Genomic DNA, 23021 nt, shown 5'->3' on the forward strand with positions numbered 1-23021 from the left:
TATCCATCTGGTTTTTACTTGTATAATATCGATTAAACAAGTTTTGGCTCATACTAAATGAAGTTGCAGATTTTGCAGGTATGTAATTTTTTTTGTCTGCCCGCTAGCACATGCCAAACTGTGTTAGCCAGTTCTAAAATGACAGGGTTGATGGGTAGGGCAATCTCGTAGGATGGAGCAGCCTGGAGTACATCAGTGAGCTTGTGCTGGCGTTGGGCCACCTCCTCTGTGGCAATTTTAATTTCAGCCACAACTCTCTTAAAAAGATAGTTAAAGTGTTCGAAGTCATCCGTGGCTGACAGCAGTGGTGGCATAATAACTTCGTCTGGTGACAAAGAGGAGTTGGTGAAGAATCAGGAGTGACTCCTTTGTTGCTTGAGGCACCTCCGATTGTTGCACAGATGCGGATGTTCTAGGTGTTCTAGGTGTAAGAGAAGCAGCATGTTTGTGATGTCTCTTGTATGAGTCTCAAGGACTCCAATAAGGCCATTGCACCGGATATGGTACCGGAGGAGGCAATCAGTGCTGCCCATACCAAGGGAGGGATCACCCTGGGGTTGTTTTGGGGCTTGTAATATTGCATCAGAGGGCTGCGATGCAGAGAGAAAGAGCCTTGTACCTCTCCATCATCGTCGCTGGAGAATTGCGATGGTACGAGAGATAAAGCTTGTGAAATCATCGGTACTGGCAAAGCATCAGTGCCAAAGACTGGTGACTGCACGGCAGATGTGACTGCTAAGTCTGCACTCTGCATGTACAGCAACTCTGCCATGAAGATCAGTGCTGGTGTTTGTAATGTAGGTTTATATGGTGCTGATGGAGTAATCGGCACCGATGGCAAAGATCTTTGATATGCTGGTAGTACTGACTATATAAGCAGTGCCGACGAACGAGAAGGCACTGTCAGTGCAATGGAAATGACTGCTGCTGTAGAGCCTGGTACAGTTAGTGGCATCGGTGCGTAGTGGTGGGTGCCATAATCATCGGCACTGATAAAGTTGTTGGTACTGGTGGGGCCTTAGTTGGCGGTGCAGTCTTGGGGTGATGACTGATCCCTTTGCCATCAGTGCTGCCGGCGTGCGACAGTGCCTGGACACCTGAGGTGCCCAGCGCATCGTAAGTACCAACATGAGGCCTTTGCGCCAATGGTTTGGGCGGAGACTGTTTGCTCAAGGATGACTGTTAGTGGGGCACAGAGGAGCTCCTCTTTTTGGGAATGTTCTTGCTCTGAGGGGAGCCTGGGGGGAACGTACCTCCCTAGGCTGCCTTCCCAGATCCAAAGCTGGGAGAGTTTTTTTCCATAAGGATTAATTTGAGGTGAAGGTACCTGTCCCTACGAGCTCTGGCCTTAATTCCGTGGGAATTTGCATATCTTCTTCCGATCTCACTCAGGACGTGGCTTTTTTGGCAACCTCCCCTTTTTCAAAAAGTCACGTAAACTTCATTTTTTGAGGAAAAGTGACTTCAGAAAAAAAGGGGGGGGAGTTGCCGAAATAGCCATGTCCCGACTACTTTCACAAGCAGAGGAATTTTCATATCCTCTTTCAAATCTTCCACATAGTCTAAACGAGCCCATAATGACAATAAACTGATGTCACAAGGGAAGAGGTTGTAAGAATCTAGATTATTTCTTAACAGGCAACTCCATTTCTACTGACTAGTGAATTGAATTTTGAAGCTGCTGTTCTTAACAAAAAAAAGATGAGATAGGGTTGTAGTAGCATGGTAAATGATACAGGGATGGATATATGGCACACAAGAAGTACCTGGATCATGTGATCAATCTATTTGAGTGCCTGCAGCCAGCTTTTTGAGTCATGCTTGCTGAGAGTCTCCCAAATGAACATGTAAATTAAGTACACCTGTTTTTATTTGAATTGTGATGGAATGTTAATTCACTGTTTATAAAAATATGCAATTAAAATAAAAAGAAAGATGAAGACAGATTGATAGAGTTATGTTTTAGAAATATGCATTTCAAGAGCTATAAAACTACCAATGAACAGTAGTATATATTTTGCAGTAATAGTGGTTATCAGAAAGGAAACAGGTTTAAAAACTTAGTCATAGGCACACAGAGGATACTTATTTTTAGTAGAAACCTATTGAATAACTATGAAATATTAAATATTCATCCCAAAACTGTAATATATTCGAGACATATGTGCACAGTTTAGCCTCATATATAAAAGGCTCAAGTACAAGTTTTGATAACAGGCTTAGAGTCTGAAGAACCATCTAAAACTTTTCTGTTTATAGATACGTTATCTGATAAATGCAAGGACAATGAGCATAGACTCTGTGGTATATGCATCTACAAGCACTCTGTTAACATGAATATTTTCCACAGTTGTCCTAGCAAGTGTTTTTGTGTACTGACTGACAAAGCACCTATTGGTTTGCGTGACACGCTTAATAATCAGTGTATGGAATTATTATAGAAGTGATTTACACAGTATTTTTTGTTTTGTTTATACATTTTAAGGCCAATTAGCAAGCTTCTACTTGCCTGGATCATTGAAAAGTAAAACTAAATTCTGTCTTAACCTAGTTCTAAAAGATTAACATTTTAGGTCTGATCCAAAGCCCTTTGAGGTCAATGGAGATATTTCCATTGACTTCAATAAGATCTGGATCCAGCCCTTACAAACGTACTTATTTTGGGAATAAATATTGTTAGGGCCCTACCAAATTCACAGACATGCAAATGCGTCAAGGACAAAATCTGGTATTCTCCTGTGAAATCTGGGCTTGTGTGTTTTTATCCTTTATTATACCTATTTCACAAGGGGAGACCAGTATTTCTCAAACTGGGGATCTTAATCCAAAAGAGAAATGCTGGGGGGTGAAGCGGGGGGGGGGGGGGGAAATCACAAGATTATTTTAGAATGGTCCCGATATTCAACACCCTTACTTCTGCCCTGCCTCCAGTGCTGAGGAACTAGAAAGCGATAGTTGTAATGTTGATCATGTGCCTAGCTCTGATGGCAGCATCCCACCCACAGCAGTGCAGAAGTAATGGTGGTAATACCATATCCATGTCACCCTTACTTCTGAACTGCTGCCTTCAGAACTGGGTGGCCAGAGAATGGTAGCTGCTGACTAATGCCTAGCTCTGCAGGCAGTAGTACAGAAGTACAGGCAGTCCCCGGGTTACGTACAAGATAAGAACAAACCTACAGTCCCCAAGTTGAATTTGTAAGTAAGTCGGAACTGGTACATATTGTAGGGGAAACTCTAGCCAAACATTTCTCCAGAGCTCAGTTTTATTCTCCCACACCTCGCTTCCCTCAGTCCTTTATTCTCAAGCTGAGGTGTCTGCTGAGAAAAGCTGCTCCGCATCTCCCTGGTCTGCTGGGCGGGGGTGCTAGCTTCGCGTCTCCCTGGTCTGCTGGGGGGAAGCAGCTAGTGCGGGGTTGCCTCACCCCGTTTGTAAGTAGGGATCCAATGTAAGTCGGATCCATGTAACCCGGGGACTGCCTGTAAATGTGGCAATATCATAAGAGGCAATCCTAACTTCTATGCTGCTGCAGTTGGCAGTTCTGCCTTCAGAGATGGATTCCAGGCCAGCAGCCTCATCTCTTCAGCTGCCCAGCTCCGACAGCAATGCTGTTACCAGTAGCTGCACAGAAGTAAAAGTAGCAATACAACAACCCTAATTACAATAACTTTTTTACACCCCTCTGCTACTCATTTTTTAGTCAGGACACCCACAAATAACACTGCAAGTTTTCAGATTTAAATACTGAAATAATTAAAATTTGCCATTTTAAAAATCCCATGACTGTGAAATTGACCAAAATGGACCACGAATTTGGTAGAGCCCTAAATATAGTTGAGTGCTTAGTGACAGTAACTGAGACAATTGAGAAAGATTGATAAGAAAAGTGTACTTGTTTTTTGAAAGTACTTTGATTGTTTGATTTTATGGTCATGATCTCTAATGATAAAAGTAGTACTCTTACCAAACAAGCAAAAGTATCTGAACAATTTAAATCCTATTCAGTGCCAAATGGCATTAATAGCGTGTGTAATCTCAGACACAAATAGCTCACTATATTTATCTCCAGGGCTCGCCAAGCAGCAGCGAGCCCCGCTTGCCAGCCACGTGGAAACGCACGCTGCGCATGCGCTGACTGCGCTGTGCGGCCGCACCGGGCTAAAATCTACTCACCACGGGTGAATAGATTGCCTGATTTGTCAAGCTCTGTTTAGCTCTATAAAAGTATCGATGCTTAAAGGAAAAAATGTGTTTCTATGACTTGTATGTAAAATTTGATAAATACTGTGCACGTTTCTTAATAGAGAAACAAAATATCTTTCTAACATACACAACATCAACACAAAACACACTTGACAGTCCAGACAAGAAATTAGTTTCCTGATTCTTTCTGGGCAAACAGTGTCTGAACAGTCAGAGGGAAACAGTCCAACTGAACTAAGATACATCTTATCAGAGCCCCTTACTACAGTCCTGATTTTCCTTGAGTTGAGGGATTATCATTTACAGTACTTGTTATATGTGTAATGGAAAGCAGAGGCAAAGCTAAAAAACCAAACAAACCACATTTAACAATTCAAAAATATCATTGCACAGTCAAAGGCCCAAAAAATCAAAAGCTGTTAGAAAGGGGACAGAAAAGATGAATGCTCAAGTGCAACTTGTTATCAAAGTGATTAGAGAACTGTATTCAGTCTAATGGAATTGTCAATTTATTTCCCCCATTATTTTATGCAATAATTGAACGATTCCCACCCATTGCAATGAATGGGAGAAGCCATAGCATAGGCTTCTCCCTCCCCAGACCAGCCCCGGGAGAAGCCACCCTCCCGCGCCCAGCACTGATTCTCCCCAAACTTACAGAATTTACTTTTTGAGTACTGAATTAATTTTCTGAGAATTTTAGGAAAGTCCATTAGGATTAAAATTAGTTAGCAATGTCTGAGAGAAGAGATCAAATTTATTAAGTCAATTATTTAGCACCGTATTTTGTAAAGTCACAAGCTCATGTACTCACTGTGTGCAAACGTGAGATGTGGCTCCAAGTAGCGCATCCCCAGTAGGGTTGCTACTGTCAACTTAGAGAGTGATGAACTGTGGGAAGCTATCCCACAATACCTGGGTCCCTTTGTGTTCTGGGTTATGCTCCCAATGCATATTGGGACAAAAACTGTGCAACAGGTGGTTATGGGTATGTCAAGTGCATTATGTGATGCTGACATTTCCTCTCTCTCCCCTGCGTAAGAACAGCAGCAAACAGTCTTTTTGCGCCCTTTTCTCCCTTGTTATCCGTGCAGCCTAAGCATGGATATATGGATCCTGTTGACCATCAAAGCATTAGGATAGCGATATTGATCATAGCGCACCTAATGCTGGAGTATGTCTAGCGCATATCCAGGGGTCACTTGAAGGAGGACAAATCTTGGGAGGCCATGAACACACTCTTCTTGAAGCACTTAAGTTGAACGAATGGCAAATGCCGCGGGCATTCAATCCTCTGGACACAGTGGAACATCAGTTCTGGTGCTGTGGGACCAGCACAGACTGGTGAGACTACATTTTTATGTGGGTATGGAGTGATCAGGGGTGGCTGCAAAACTTCCATATCCACCAAGCCACCTTCATGGAAGCTTGTTAATTGCCTTCCCCTGCCCTCATGTGCAAGAATATCAGAATGAGACCCACCCTGACAGTAAACAAGCACTGGCAATTACCCGACAGATGCTTGCAATACCAGACAGCTACTAGTCAGCTGAGAATCAATTTGAAGTGAGCACATCTAAATTGGGGGCTGTTGTGATTCAAGTAGCCAAGGCATCCATACCCTTTTGCTACAAAGAGTAGTAACTCTGGGAAATATGGAGGATATAGTGGAGGGCTTTGCCACGCTGGGGTTCCATAACTGTGTTGGAGTAACAGACATCACCATCTTGGCACCTGACCGCTATTCCAAAGAGTACATAAACCACAAGGAGTATTTCTCGATGGTGCTGCAGAGGCTGGTGGATTACAAGGGCCATTTCACTGACATCAAAGTAGAATGGTAGGAAAAGGTGCATGACACGCACATCTTTAGGAACACCTGCCTCTTCAGCAAGCTGAGGTTGGAACTTTTTTCCCCAGTCCAGAATACTGCCATTCAAGACACTGAAATGCCTATAGTGATCCTTGGCGATTCAGACTACCCTTTGCTCCCATGGCACATAAAGCCATACATGGGCTTCCTGGACCACAGCAAGGAGCAGTTTAAGCACAGAATGGGGGCAGAATGTGCTTTTAGAAGTTTAAAGGGAAGGTCCTTGCAGTCTAATTCCTTGGTTAGATTTCAGCGAACACAACACTTCAATTGTGGTGGCAATGTGCTATGTGTTCCATAACATTTGTGAGAGTAAGCGAGAAAGATATATGATAGGGAGGGGGCCAAGGTAGGTCAGCCAGACTCCTTATTGACATGGTGAGCACACAAGGGTCAGTGCAAATCAGAGCAACTTTGAGAGACAGTTTTATGAATAGCCAGTTTTGAGAGTCAAGCATGTTACTCTCAATAAGGTGTCCCTGCACTGTGTGCTTACCTGTAGTCTTTTACGTTAAGTCTTTACCTTACCCTTTTAATACAACCAATAAAGAGACTGTTACTCAGAAATCATGCATTTTTATTTAAGGAACATAGAGGCTCATGGGGATGCTTGTGCATGTAGGTGTCCTGGAAAGCCACCATGCAGTTCATCACAGACACCATGAACAACAAGACTTTCCTGGTGCTTCATTTCCAGGTCCCTGCACTCTCCTTTACTCATGCTCTGCTTGTATCTCCTCCAGGAGCATATTCCAACACTTGTTTAAGTGCTCACTAAATATGTGGATTGCATTTGCTCCTTGAACAGTTCATCCCTAGTCCATTTTTGCCTGCAGATTTGTGCCAGCTGGACAGCTGGCGGGGTTGGGGGAGTGCGCCCCAGGCTCACCTGCTGTTCCCACTGTAACAAAAAGTGAAGGGTAGACATTACAGGAGATGCGTTGTAGAGTCTAAAACCTAATCTGTTAGAATAAAAGAAAGGTTGGTCTAAAGACAATAGGGCGATTATGTACAAGGCCACAGTTATGCTTTTAAACAGACACTATGCAGCAGATACACCTCAAAGTTGTTGTAGGAGCAGCTAGACACAGTTCGGCAGCAGGCATAGTAAGGGACAGGCCAGGGCACCAGCCTGCGAGTGGGAGTGGTGAGGAACAGAGCAGGGGCTCAAGCCATACTTTGTCAGGGGTGAGCAAACGGAGGTTTACCTAAGAGGAATCCAATGGACTGGCTAGGGAAGCTAGTCAAGCCCCCCAAAAGGATTGGCATGCATCTGCTCATAGAAATGGCATGTTAGTGGTGATTATGCAGACTGTACTCGTATCTTTTAGTATGACAGCCTCAGCTCCTTTATTTTCACTCAGCACTGCTTGACATCCCTGGCATATCCTTTATCCTCCATGCCCTTTGTAATCTTGGCATAGATATGAGCATTTCTTTTGTTGGTTCGTAGTTCTGGGTGAACAGATTCCTCTCCCCAGGCAGCAATGGGAACTCATGGTCAGGTGTGTTGCCTGTTAAGAGGTCTGCCTGCCACAATCGCCACATAGGAAATTAAATTAAAATTCTTAGGGCTTTCCTGTCCACCCGGAGAGCAGTTGAGTTCAAAGTTATGGCCAGAGCAGTTATTACGGAGCACTGTAGAATACCTCCCTGTGGCCAAGAACACTGACTTGCACAGCATGTACCTGCACTACTATAAAGTGGACCATGCAAGGTTAGTACTCATGAAAGCAGGAGTACAGTAATCTACTTTAATGGCCATGAAAGTCTATGGAACAGGTGGTATGGACTCATTATTTAGAAAAATCAACCTAATGCGGCTAAGATAGACCTAAACTCCCAGTATAGACCAGCTCTTAAAAACTGGGTCCTATAACAAATCAACATCTGTATTTTTTCTTTATTTTGAATTATTTTAGCAGAATACAGGCACCTCAAAATGTCTGTAATTGAAATGAATGTTATATTTGAAGAAATTGTGTTGAAATTAGATTAAATTAACAATTGTCCTTATAATGGTTACATAGGCTACAGTCAAGCTCAAGTCAGCAGCTCAGGTAACTTAGTTGCATTGGTTCCTCAGGTGTAATTTGAGATTTACTGTAACAACCCAAACACTCAAGTACATGAGTGCATACACGTGAGAAAGCTGTACAGGAAAGCTGACATTTTTAAGATAGAATTGATCTTTCTAAACTTTTTATAATGCAAACCTCTTACACCTAATATGTAATATATTCAGAAAAATGTATTAAATTTTGGAATGCTTTTTTGTAAGTTATAAACACAAGTATACTGCCTCCTTACTGAGCAAGGGGATTGCCTCTTAAAAGGAAAAAAAGAAAAGAAAAAAAAAGGACAACAGCCCTCCATGGGTAAACGTAACAAAAACATTACTGAATTCTTAAAGTAGTATGAAGTTCACTATTTCTGAATCTGACTGTGTTCATTTTTTAGTGCTTTCTTGACTGACTAACCCGAACTTCCAAAGCTCTTGTCTATATTACTGCAGCTTCAGGTTTTGGGAAATTATCCATTGTGATTTAAAGATGGCTAATCTGCACTAACTACTAGTCGCCAGGTTTCAAAATCTTAAGTTTTTCAGAACTTGGGACCCAAAACAAGCCCACAGCACAACCTAAGGGCTGGATATTAGGAAACCCAGAAGTTAGAAACCTTTTTACGCAGTGCAGAGTCAGACAAACCCCACCATCACTTTCTCCTCCTCCTGTCAGCTATTATCTTCACAGTAGCAGTAGTGTAATTCAAACTAGCAGATATTACATTAAATCCAACTGAAGGATACACTAGCACAGAAAGATCTAAAGGCAAAATATCATAATTGTGACTCTGTAATTGATACACACAGAAAATAGTCTTGAAAGCCCCTAGATATCACAAGAGTTGCCTGGGTTTTTAACTAAGATTGCAGTCCAAACTCCATTTTATAGTTCCTTGGATTGGAAGAATAATGATATAGGGATTTAACCACTGCATGTCCAGAATGGACAAATGCCTGACTTTTTAGGAGTATGATAACAAATGAGGTAAAGATTTTCTCCGCTGCGGAACTGGGATAATTTCTTAAATATCTAAATACAAAAGAAACATTTAAAATGCAGAATCATTGGGAAGGTCCGAAAAATAAGAGCCGTAGGATATTACAAAGCAGGCCTAGTAGTTGAAAATGAAGAGACTTCAGTGATCATTAAATAGGAATCCTGACATGCATCTCTGAAACACTGTTTTCTCAGAAAGGACAGGATTTAATTTCTCAGATATCATGCTTGTTTACATGAGAAAACAGGATCTGATTCAGTAAGTGTACCTGCTTGGTTCACCACCCAAGAGCAAGATTACTAAAAGTAATATCTGGGCCTATTGCAAGGCCTGAACTTTCTGTTCAGCTGATGGGACATTTTCAGCAAGGTCATTCATAACTTTATGAAGTCTCCCTAAAAAGATGCCCTCACTATACAGAAAGGACGCAAGTTTGAATTAAGCAGTGCTTTTGTATGTTGTCTAAAGGTAGAGCCAGAAAGACTCTTCTTGACAACACAAGGAAATCCATAATAAAGGGACAAAATCCACATTCTTAGCTTGTATCATATAGGTAAGATCAGGCTAAACTATAGCAAAATTAGCAATCTCTGGAGAGATGAAGAAGCAGCTGTTTCAGAGAGAAGCCAAGAGCGCTCCCTTCTACCATTTCATTAAGTATGTAGGCTACTGTAGAAAGAATGAACTGAGATGATTAGATGGGTTGCTATGATTAGATGGGTTGACATGAACCCGATTTCATTAACTCTCTCAAGTAGATTCTGGGGGCTGGCTTTTACTTCAACTAGATCCAAACAGCCAACAACACCTATGTTGAGGACTGAGGACCAGCATTTCACATTAATTTTGAGAATTTATGAAACCTGACAATTAGCAGGGAAGGCAAAGTTAAAGCTATGAGCATATCAAAAAGATATCTCTCTGGCAGACAGACTGTATTCTCAGGTTTTTCTTCCTCTACCATAAGAGAAAGTTCCCCTCTGGCCATGCATAAGTAGCAGGTTTAATTCTAAGCATTTTAGTAATAATTTCAGAACAAACAGGAAATTCATCAAGCAGAAGTCATAAAGTCCTTCAGTACCTCTTAAGACTTGGAAGACTCAACACTGTTGTCACCATCAACATCTACCAGCTTCTCTCAGAGGATAAGAGAAAGGAAGGCACTTATCATTGGATGATTAACTCTTCATAGTTGTCACCAATGAGATTTTCCTTATCAGAGTTTGACGGAGCAGAAATTGAGGTCATGCCCTTGGGAGGTGAGTACAACAAAAATAGTGCCTTCCTTTGTAGCAGAAGCTGATTTCTTTGTCTTAATGAAAAGCTGAGTGACAGGTCTTGTCTGTAGCTCACTTCCACAACTGAACTATCTACAAGGAAAACTAAATTGAGTAGAAAGAACAGAGGTGCATTGTGTCCCTTCTGGAAATTAGAAATAGACGGAGCAGAATTTCCTACCTCTTCTGTAGGTTTCTTGGCTGCCAAGACAAGACTGTCAGAACTCCTGGCTGATCTTGAGGTCTAAGGTCCTGGAACAGCAGGAAGTTCCAAGTCAGTGTCACCTGATGGTTTGAAGTCCTCAGAGCAACAGAGGCAAATAGACCTAGTAGCTGTGGGTTGAAGAGGCACTCTGCAAGTTATAAATTTCTTGTCCTCTTTTCTCATTTTATTTGTTGATTCTGAGTAACCTATTTTTCAGTCAAGACAGAGAAAGTTTGCTTTTATGTTCTACTCGGAGAAAAAGCTGGAGAATTTAGGAGACAGTGTGACACCAAGAATCCGTGAGGCCAAAATTTTTTGGAGCAATTTGATTGATTCCATGTGTCACCTCTATGACAAGAATGACTGACAAAAGTTTCACACTGGTATAGCAGAGAGAGACCTCAGAATGGAATAGTATTTTAATATTTAAGACCTCTAGCATATTTTCTTACTCTTTTGTAGCACATTGACAAGATTAGTTTCATGCTCATGAAATGGGAAGACACACAAAACTTTGTGGAAACAATGTTAAAAAAATTCACTATCTTTCTTACCTCAAATCACATCTCCTCCAAAACTATTTGTAAGTACTCTGAACTGGAAACTAGCAATAATCTCTCTGTGTTAGGAAGAATGACAAGAGTTACATCCTCATACCAATTCAATCATGCATTCTCCAAGTCCCAACAGCCTTAATTCTGCTGCTGACTATATTGCATTTTAACCTAAGAAATCCTGTTGTCTTAAATTTAACTAAGTTTTGTTCATCTCAGAGTTGAACAGTAAACATTTCGATCACTTGTCAATTAGAACAGAAATCTGATGTTGAGAAAGTGATGCTGGCTACAGCTCAATTACTGCTGCCAAGATTTGGAGGTCTTGGTGAACTTAAGCACAAAAAGGAAGCTTACAAAAAGTGGAAACTTGGACAAATGACCAGGGAGAGGTTTAAATGTATAGCTCGAGAATGCCGGGGGGTTATCAGGAAGGTGAAAGCGCAAATGGAATTGCAACTGACTAAGGATGTGAAGGATAACAAGAAAGGTTTCTACAGGCATGTTAACAAGAAGAAGGTGATCAGAGAGGGTGTGCGGCCCCTACTGGATGAAGGAAGTAACCTAGTGACAGATGATGTGGGGAAAGTTGAAGTACTCAATGCTTTCTTTGCCTCTGTATTCACGAACAAGGTGGGCTTCCGGACTAATGTGCTAAGTGATGCAAGATGGGATGAAGATGGACAGCCCTTGGTGGGTAAAGAACAGGTTAGGATCTATTTAGAAAAGCTAAATGTACACAAATCCATTGGTCCAGACTTAACGCATCCGACGGTACTGAGGGAGTTGGCAAATATCGAGGAGCCTTTGGCCATTATCTTTGAAAAGTCATGGAGGTCGAAAGAAGTCCCGGATGACTGGAAAAAGGCAAATGTAGTGCCCTTCTTCAAAAAAGGAAAGGAGGACGATCCAGGGAACTATAGGCCGATCAGTCTTACCTCGGTTCCTGGAAAAATCATGGAAGGGATCCTTAAGGAATCCATTTTGAGGCACTTGGAAGAGAGGAAAGTGAGTAGGAATAGTCAGCATGGATTCACAAAGGGAAAGTCGTGCCTGACCTATCTGATTAGCTTCTATGATGAGGTAACTGGCTTTGTGGACGTGGGAAAGTCAGTGGATGTGATATACCTTGACTTTAGCAAGGCTTTTGATACAGTCTTCCACAATATTGTTGCCAGCAAGTTAAGGGAATGTGGATTGGATAAATGGACGGTAAGATAGATAGAAAGATGGCTAGAAGGCTGGGCCCAGCGGGTAGTGTTCAGTGGCTTGATGTCAGGATGGTGGACGGTTTCTAGCAGAGTGCCCCAAGGTTCGGTTCTAGGACCGGTTTTGTTCAATATCTTTATTAATGACCTGGATGAGGGGATGGATTGCACCCTCAGCAAGTTTGCGGATGACATTAAGCTGGGGGAGAGGTAGATACGCTTGAGGGCAGAGTTAGGGTCCAGAGTGACTTAGACAAATTGGAGGATTGGGCCACAAGAAATCTGATGAGGTTCAACAAGGACAAGTACAGAGTCCTGCACTTGGGACGGAAGAATCCCAACCATAGTTACAAGCTGGGGACCAACCACTTAAGTAGTAGTTCTGCAGAAAAGGACCTGGGGGTTACAGTGGATGAGAAGCTGAATGAGTGTGCCCTTGTAGCCAAGAAGGTGAATGGCATATTCGGTTGCATTAAGAGGAGCATTGCCAACAGATCCAGAGATGTCATTATTCCCCTTTATTCAGCTCTGGTGAGGCCACATCTGGAGTATTGTGTCCAGTTCTGGGCCCCCCACTACAAAAAGGATGTGGACGCATTGGAGAGGGTCCAGCGGAGGGCACCCAAAATGATTAGGGGGCTGGAGCATATGACTTATGAGGAGAGGCTGAGGGAGTTGGGACTGTTTAGTCTGCAGAAGCGAAGAGTGAGGGGGGATTTGATAGCAGCCTTCAACTTCCTGAAGGGAGGTACCAAAGAGGATGGAGAGAGGCTGTTCTCAGTAGTGACAGATGGTAGAACAAGGAGCAATGGTCTCAAGTTGTGGTGGGAGAGGTCCAGGTTGGATATTAGGAAAAACTATTTCACTAGGAGGGTAATGAAGCACTGGAATGGGTTACCTAGGGAAGTAGTGGAGTCTCCATCCCTAGAGGTGTTTAAGTCTCGGCTTGACAAAGCTCTGGCTAGGTTGATTTAGTTGGGATTGGTCCTGCCTAGAGCAGGGGGCTGGACTTGATAACCTTCTGAGGTCTCTTCCAGCTCTATGGTTCTATGATTCTAGTCAAGCATAAACATTAAGAGCAGATTGTTATTTAGTAGAACAGTTTATTTATTTGTATCATCATGTTTTTAAACATCTCGTATTTTCTTTGAATGGTTTACTGAAACTCTCACAGTGGATATAAATTAAGCCACAACAATACAAAAGAACTTTGTGGTTAGTTTTCATTAGTATGGTGCTTTTACGCTAACATCTGTAATTCTGCTTAGATCACTTTATACACTGAAGAATACTTGCTCAATTCCCCACAGTTCCTAGTAGCTGGGAAGAGGGCGATTCCCCATGGCTCCTGGCAGCCATGACTGTGTTCTCCTATTTCTCTCACTCAATCAGCTGGGACAGGAGACATGCAAATACATGGAACAGCGAATAGCGATTCCGCGAATTGTGAGGGTCTCCTGTGATGGCACATAAATAACTGGTGGAATATTCAGTACAGGCAGTCCCCGACTTACGCGGATCCGACTTATGTCGGATCCGCACTTACGAACGGGGCTTTCTCGCCCCAGAGGTCGAGGTGGCAGATTGCTACCTGCGAGCTCCGGGGCGAGAAAGCCCCGTTCGTAAGCTGCTCCGGTGCCCCTGGTCTGCTGGAGACCGTCCCCAGCAGACCACAGGCACCGGGACTGAAGCGGCAGCCGCGGCGGGTTCCTGCGCTTCTGAGGCTTTGCTCTGAGGCCCAGTTCTGACTTACATACAGAATCAACTTAAGAACCCCAGGCGTCCCCAAGTCAGCTGCTGCTGAAACTGATCAGCAGCTGATTCCAGGAAGCCCGGGGCAGAGCAACTCTGCCTCGGGCTTCCTGTAGTCAGCGCTGGTCAGTTTCAGCAGAAACTGACTTGGGGATGCCTGGGGCAGAGCAGCTGGGGTGCTGCTGGGTTGCTCCAGTAGCGCCGCTCCTCGGTGCTACTGGACCAACCCAGCAGCACCCCATCTGCTCTGCCCCAGGCGTCCTGATTCAGCCGCTGCTGAAACTGACCAGCAGCGGCTGAATCAGGACCTGGGGCAGAGCAGCTGGGGTGCTGCCGGGTTGGTCCAGTAGTGCCCAGAGCGGCGCTGCAGGACCAATCAGCAGCGCCCCAGCTGCTCTGCCCCAGGGTCCAAAACAAAAGCCTGGTCTGCTGGGGGGGGGGCACACTAGCTGCGCTCCCCCCCCCCAGCAGACCAGGGACACGGGGAGCAGAGCCGCAGCGGCAGCGGGGTGCCGCGCCTCTGAGGCTTTGCTCTGGCAAAGCCTCAGAAGCGCGGGGAACCGCCGCGGCTGCCGCTTCAGTCCCAGTGCCTGTGGTCTGCTGGGGACGGTCAAAGTTCTTAAATCAGAGTAATGCTGTATCAAAGTTCTTAAATCAGAATAATGCTGCTTATCAAAAAGGGGGGAGAATTAATCTTTTTCTAAAAATATAACAAACAACAATATCTAATTAAAAACAGTGCTAAGTTATCAGAAACATAACATATGTTTAATACAAACATATTATATACCGTTAAACATAGCTGATTTTTATAACAGCCATCCGTCACTATAAATGATTGTGAATTCCCTTTTTCTAGGTGAGACACCAAACAAAAAAAATTGATGAAAAGGCTAATAATCATACCTTATATTTGGTCATGGTGCTAAAATGGTTGTTCCTGAAGAACACACAGAGTTCTCCTTCCTGAACTGCTGAAGTCAGCTCACATAACCCATGGTATGTCAACTGAGTAGCTGTGTTGTTCAGAAATTGTTCAGCTACGAATCCTATAGAAGTAATGAAGACTATTAACTGTGAGTCCATCATACATAGCTAAATACATAGATAAAAATTAGATAGCAAAAATTAACTCCTGAAATATCAAGAATAGTTTTAGCACTTCAAACTCTCCTAACACTTGCGTATACTTGCAGTTGTATAGAGAACTGAATATGTGTCACTATATCATTGTGTTCTGAAAATAATACATTTTAACCTTGTTCTAACTGAAAGGTTTAATGGAAAATTCTAAGCTCTTGTGTTTTCTGTAGATCATTATCAGTGATGAACCACAGTCCTGATTAGACTCTCTGGCTTCCACAGTGCAAGCAACATAATGAGCCACTAATGATGCCTCCAAAAATTCAGCCCTGCCTGATTCAACTATAGTTTACAGAACAAAAGAAGATTTGAATACATGTATATCTTTGTGAAATGCATGTTTTTGGGGGGCAAACTTACTAGGCATCTGAGCAAGGTGGAGGTGGGGCAGCTCTGTGCTACTGCAAGGAGCTGCCAGCCCTCAGCACTACCAGGAGAGCACCGTGTTCCCCTACCGCCCACAGCAGCCCTCAAAGCCACGTGGACTGTGAGGCTCTCAAGTGGCAATTTAAGGACCTGGAGCTTCCTCTGCTGCCACAAAAGCAGCAGAGGAAGCAGGAAACCCTAGGCCCTTTTGAATCTCCAGGCTGTAGAGCAATTGTCCTCTTTGACCTGCCCCCTTGCCCGATCCTTCCTATCAGTAGGCCTACATACATTCACTCACCCATGTGCATGGCAGCCAGTTTTAACTAATGCTATTTTTCACATTCCCTTCACCAGTAAATGAAGGCTTCCTTATTACTGAGTCCAAATGCACAAACCACAGAAAGAACAGCTGATATTTTATAAATCTCAACAATAACGTACAATAGCTTTTCTTTATATTTCTAATCTAAAATCTAGAGATCTACCATGCAAAGAAGTATTATACCTAATAGGGATATTCCCCTTTACAACTTATATAAAGTTTCCATTTCTAGCCATCATATGTTGAGACACTGCAGACCAGAAATCTGTCACTGACCCATGACTGAATGTTGCCCATAAGAACTCAAGATAATGAAATGAACTTGCCCATGAAAACTCAAGCTAAGGAAAGAAATATTTCTCCAGTTTGTACAATAGCAGAGCTTAGAGGTTTGCAAAGATTTGTAAATTCCATCCCTAGAGGAAATCCCAATGCAGATGATTGAATGTCCTCAACTGCACTTTTGCCCATTAAATAAGCCTGATAAATGCAGTTTATCACATCGATGTCACCACCACATGACAGACTACATATACACTAGGGCCAACATATAACTTATTTAATGTTTTAAATAAATATGTTCTATAATGTATATTATATATAATAAAATCATAGAATACTAGAACTGGAAGGTACCTCGAGAGATCATCATATCCAGTCCCCTGCCCTAGTGGCAGGACCAAGCATCATTTATACATATCCCTGACAGATGTTTATCTCACCTACTCTTAAAAATCTCCAATGATGGGGATTCCGCAACCTCCCTAGGCAATTTAGTCCAGCATTTAACCACCCTGACAGGTAGGAAATTTTCCCTAATGTCCAACCTAACCTCCCTTGCTGCAATTTTAGCCCATTGCTTCTTGTCTCATCATAAGAGGCCAAGGGGAACAATTTTTCGCCCTCCTCCTTGTAACATCCTTTTAGATACTTAGAACTGCTATCATGTCTCTCCTCCTCAGTCTTCTCTTTTCTAAGCTAAATAAGCCCAATTCCTTCAGTCTTCCCTCATAGCTCAAGTTTTCTACATTTTTAATCATTTTTGTTGCTCTTCTCTGGACCTTCTCCAATTTTTCCACATCTTCCTTGAAATGTGGTACCTAGGACTGGATACAATACTCCAATTGAGACCTAATCAATGCATTACTTCTCATTTCTTGCTCACAACACTCCTATTAATGCATCCCAGAATCAGGTTTGCTTTTTTTTGCAACATTGACGATGAACCATTAATAACTACTCTCCGAGAGCAGTTAGTTACGCATTCACCTTCATCAGTTCCAGTAAGAAGAAAGAAAAAAAAAGTTACCATGGCAGCATTCACTCACCTTCACTAACCAGTTCACTGTTGTCTGACTGTTTGCAGCAGATTATTTTCTCCACCAATTGATTGTAACTACAATTACCAACTGCCTTCACGATGTCAGCAATCTACAAAAAAAATTCATTTATTTTATGAAGAACAGAAAATCCATTGTTTGATCCTATGTGCCTACTGGATTTGTTCCCAAGATAAAATACCTCAAAAATGAATTATCCACAAGATGCAATTTATCTCTATCACACATGCATAACCCTAGATCAAAAAGTCTTAACCCAAGCATGTTGCACACATTTTGTGGAGAATACAAAATTCCATTTTAATTATGAAGTATGAGCTTAGGCTTAATACTACACAGACTGCCTTCAATACACAGTAGAATACTCCGTTATATCAGTGGGCGATCTGCATGAAGATCTCATGCAGACTCAGACCTTTAGGCAATACCCCAATTTTTAGTTAATTTTTTTGGTTATGTATTGTTGATATTGACAGATTCAGCTTCATTTAATGGCAAATATGCTGCTATTTTAATCTGATCATTTTTCATTCCTTGTTATTCCCTTTTTTCTGCATCAGGCCTTCATACTTTCCCGAGCCATTGTTGCATGAAGCCTGCAGACTCAAGCAGATGACACTGCATTAGTGGTACTTGGTACACCTCTGAAAGATTTCCAGCAGCTGAGAGGGTTACAAACTTTTGTTTTTAAAAAACGTAAAAACTTAAGATTTCGCAGAACCAGTGCGACACATAGACCACATAAAAACAACCAATACATGCCCACTTAAGCCACATTTATTCGCTGCTTTTTAGAATAGATTATAATGTGCTGTAAATCACTTCCATGTATGTTCCAGAGAATCCCAGTGTCAAAAATGAGATGGCTTCATCTAGTGTTCGTCCTTTTTTTAAAATACTCAAAAATTTAGCATGAAGTCAATTTGATTAAAGCCAACTAAACTGAACAGGTAGATGTTAACTCTAACAAATATATTCTATTCTATTTCCCTTAGGGCAGGGGTCTCCAAACTTTTCAGCCCGAGGGCCGCATTAACTATCAAACAGCAGTTCGGGGGCCGACTACATACTTGAGGTCCAAATAAAAAACAATCAAAACATGGATGTTGTTTTTAATTATTTATTTAATATTATTTTATTCAGTTATTATTTAATAACACATTGATACACTACACATGAACACCTGTATTAGTGTGAATGGTGAAATTGTTTCCTGGATGCCAAAATAGCAGACATTTCTGGCTTTAGATTTGACTGTGAACGGAAGTAGAAAAAGTAAGCAGCGAATAAGGTTTTGCAATGTAATGATCGGTTGGAAAACATAACGCACTACTGCGTGCCTCTATTTTAATTCGGTAAAAACATAACGTCCACGTAAGCGGCGGCTGATCTTGGCAGGATACACGTAAATTTCCGTAATTTTTTTTCCGTAGACAAAAAGGTCTCCACGGGCCGGATGAGAGGGCCTCGCAGGCCGCATCCGGCCCGCAGGCCGTAGTTTGGAGACCCCTGCCTTAGGGTATGTCTACACTGTATTCCTCTTTCAAGAGAGGAATGCAAATGCAGCTGAGTGAAATTGCAAATTAAGCACCATTTGAATTTCCCTTGCTTCATTTGCATAATAGCGTCCGTCCGCTATTTCAAAATACCCCCTATTTCGAAAAAAGAAACGCTGTCTAGAAGTGGTTATTTCGAAAGAAACCCCTTCTTTCAAAATTACCCTTAAACCTCATTTTATAAGGCATAAGGATAATTTCGAAAGAAGGATTTTCTTTTGAAATAACCGCGTCTAGACAGTTTCTTTTTTTGAAATAGGGTATTTCGAAATAGCGCCCAGTCGCGATTATGCAAATGAAGCACAGGAAATTCAAATACGCACATTTGTAATTTCGTTCATCTGCATTTGCATTTCTCTCTCAAAAGAGGAATGTAATGTAGACATACCATACCCTTAGAGAAATACCTAAGGATACAGTTAGCTTTTCACATTACTTCTTTATGTAAGAAAATTCTTCCTCTGTTGGATCATCATGGAAAATTATTTCTAGAATTAACATGTCTCTATTAACACATCTTCCCCACCAAATTTCAAAATACTGATGAACAATGGCTCGGGAAAGATGCTGAAGTAGCTGAGACAGAAATTAATAAAATACCAACTTAAAATGTACATTCTTCAGACCAGGGATAATGTTTTCTTGCATTTCTAAGTCATTTAGAACAATGGGGCTTCAGTCATAGCTGGTGCCCATGGGGACTAATCAAATAATAAATTAATATTAATGTCAGAAAGAAAAGCTTGCTTTTACCTGTGAAGGGTATGCTTGTGTTCATTTTAAACAAAATGTGATTTGGAAGGTATGTATGCATAAAGAAGCATGCTGTGGCTCACCACCCTAGGAACATTCTAGAAAAGGCCGGAGGGGGAGGGGGGGGTTAGTTCAACATGTGGAGTGGAGAAGTATAAGCATGTGATGAACAAATCCATATATGAGAATGACTGGCCAGAGGTTTGTGTTATGTAACTTGTTATGTGCTATAAAATAGCAAGGCTCCTTGCTCGAGGAACTCTGGCTCATTTCTGTACTGGGGCTCTCCCTTTGTGCACATAGAATAAAGTTTTGTTGAACTGAATTCAATTGAATGAAGTATTGAAGACCCTTGATTCCGCCCGGCATCTGACTCATTTGGTTATTATTGGGTACCACAAAATCCCAACACCTGGAAGTAAATAAGGAACCTGGAAAGTTTTGGAACAAAATACGTACTTCTTCTATGGCCAAAATTACAACTTTTTACAACTGTTGTTTCTCCTGTTCTCTAAGGTTGTCACCTATAGAGTATAGAAAGGGATGGAGTATAGATGCACAATGCCTATCAGAGAGATTGGTTGTGATCTATCGTGCTACAATTAGATGAAAGTATTTTCTGACCATAAAAATGGTCAGGCTTTAAAAAAAAAAAAATTCACTGAACACAAGAGCCATAGTCACAAATATTAAGGAATACACCAATTATGTAGGCAGGCTACTATAGCCATATCATATAATCAGAACTGGAAGGAACCTTGAGAGGTCATCAAGTCCAGTCCCCTGCCCTCACAGCAGGACCAAGCACCCTGTAGATCATCCCTGACAGATGTTTATCTAACCTGCTCTTAAAAAATCTCCAGTGATTGAGATTCCACAGCCTCCCCCTAGGCAATTTATTCCAGTGCTTAACCACCTTAACAGTTAGGAAGTTTTTCCTTATGTCCAACCTAAACATCCCTTGCACCAATTTAAATCTATTACTTCTTGTCCTACTATCAGATGTCAAGGAGAACAATTTTTCTCCCTCCTCCTTGTAACAACCTTTAAGGTACTTGAAAGCTGTTATGTCCCCTCTCAGTCTTCTCTTTTGAATACTAAACATACCCAACTCTTTCAGTCTTCTCTCATACGTCAGGTTTTCTAGACCTTCAATCATTTTAGTGTTCTCCCTGGACCTTCTCCAATTTCTCCACTTCTTTCCTGAAATGTGGTGTCCAGAACTGTTTTAAGTTCTGGATCGATACAAAATAGCACTGCTGGTCTTGGGGAAAATTGAGTTTTATTTTACCTTTTCCAAAGGTGGCATTCATTTCTCACATGAAATATGCTTTCCCATAGCTGCACAGTATCACCTTCCTGTCTTAACTTGATGGCAGCTCAGCCAGCCCATCCTAAAGAAAGTTATACCACTTTCTCTTGGCATTAAAATGAAATTGAAAAAGTGACATCTTTATGTTCAGTTCTTGGAACAGAAGCTGCTAAAAAGCAAGGTAGGAATTTTAGGAAGAAAAAACATCACAACACAAATTTCTGACATTTTAGTGTCCAAACTCTCTCTCTCTCATATGATCAAGCTAAGTAATTAATGCCACCTCTGGAAAAGGCAAAATAAAACTCCATTTTCCCCAAGACCAGCAGTGCTATTTTGTATTGATCCAAAACTTAAACAGAAAGTTTCCAACTTTAGACAATGTAATATTCCATCACTGCAAAATTATAGTCCTTTAAAATGAAGAGTAAGTTTCATACCACTCTTCAAATGTGAAATATTAATCTGGGTGCAGATTCATAAGAAACCTCAATAGCTCACTTTTACTTCTGCTTAAACAAAACTAAACAGACTGTGAGCCTCAGTTAAAATTCATCAGGAATCTTAAAATTCTCGTGTGCTGTACACATCTTTGAAGCTCTTCACACATTCCCCCAGTATAATATAAAATAGTTCAGACAGCAAATGGACAATTTGTCATCTAACCTACTTTACTTACCTGAGGATCCACTAGCCATCCATGGTATAGGGGAATATCAAGAAGATCAAACACTATGCATTCAGGGGTGTATTCAAATACTCGTACACCAGTGAACTTCACATTAACATCCAGACCCGTCTGTAGCTTATGTAGGATAGCCATTGCATCACTCATATTCTGAGAACAGAAAGAAAAACATAGATGAACCAAATGGAGAGAACAATACAGATGAAACAAATGGAGAGAACCTTCTACACTTGATTCTTACTCAGATAAGTCAATCATTCATCCAACTGAAAGGTTTATAGTATCCTTTTGCAAGTTTCATATAAAAAAAACAATGGATGCAATATACTTTCTCCTCATTAGTTATACAAGTATCACAACTTAAGATGCACCTTCCAATACTAGAAAATAAAAGTTCACTTAAAATTTCATTTAACAAGGCATTATCTGGAACAAGTAATGTATGTGTACTAAAATGTACAACTGAAGTTCATTATACCTATTTACACACACTCACACTCACAGGTACATCAGAAGTCCTAGTCCTAAGCACTGTAAAAGCAATGTAACAAAGAAAGTTTCTGGCCTGAAGACTTAAACAGTTGATTTATTTTTAAATAAGATCAGTTTTCCTACTTTATAGTTCAGACTTCAATTTATTGATTTGAAGTAAGGGAATGTAATAGTGCTCGAAAGACGTTCGGAGAAGCATTTCAGGCATAAGATTTCTTATATCAGCACATCAGCAATGGCTGAAGACTCTAGTTCCATATTACAAAAACAAAGGAGCTGTATTATAGAACTCAAATGAATGAGTAGGACTTGCAGAGATGCTGCAGACAGGGTAACAAAAGCTGTAAAACAGTGTTAGTAGCTATAAATGTGATGGTAAACTTCCATTCAGTTCCCTCCCTGAGCTCTAGACTTCTTCCTGCATGTCTCTACTGCCTCCAAAGTTCAAAAAGGGTAATTGCTCTTTTCTTCTTTCCAGACACTTGGGGAAAAAAGGTGATTATAGGAATGTTGTATTTTCTTATGGACAAAATCCCAGCCTTTTTAATATGTTCTTCTGAATTCCTGACCCACATGTGAGAGCAATATCACTGCTTTCCATCAATCAACCGAGACAAGGACCAGAAAGATAAAATGAACCAGACTATACAGGAGCTTCAGGGGGTAGCCAAGTTAGTCTGTTAGGGTATGTCTACACAGCAAAGTTATTTCGAAATAACAACCCTTATTTCGAAATAACTTTCCTAGCTTCTACACAGACAAACCGCTATTTTGAAATTAATTCAAAATAGCAGAGTGCTTATTTTGAATTTGGTAAACCTCATTCTATGAGGAATAATGCCAAATTCGAAATACCTATTTTGAAATAAGTGCTGTGTAGACGCTTATTTCAAAATAGGGGGCCTCCAGCCTT

General features: G+C 41.4%; 1 protein-coding gene across 7 annotated transcripts in view; it reads right to left on the reverse strand.

The window, feature by feature from the left end:
- Positions 1-23021, reverse strand: part of MINDY2 (MINDY lysine 48 deubiquitinase 2) — a 110675-nt gene that overhangs the window by 32326 nt on the left and 55328 nt on the right. For 6 of the 7 annotated variants that reach the window (XM_006112460.5, XM_075897328.2, XM_075897327.2 and 3 more), the window contains exons 4-6: positions 21608-21766; positions 17296-17398; positions 15043-15185 (exon numbers count right to left, since the gene is read on the reverse strand). In XM_006112460.5, coding sequence (XP_006112522.1) covers positions 15043-15185; positions 17296-17398; positions 21608-21766 — 405 coding nt within the window. Of the gene's footprint in view, positions 1-6637; positions 6979-10598; positions 10751-15042; positions 15186-17295; positions 17399-21607; positions 21767-23021 lie in introns of those variants that run through there. The other variant, XM_075897329.2, reaches the window with a different exon arrangement.

Source organism: Pelodiscus sinensis, chromosome 14, assembly GCF_052426305.1.
Source record: "Pelodiscus sinensis isolate ZL-2025 chromosome 14, ASM5242630v1, whole genome shotgun sequence".
Taxonomy (NCBI): Eukaryota; Metazoa; Chordata; order Testudines; family Trionychidae; genus Pelodiscus; species Pelodiscus sinensis.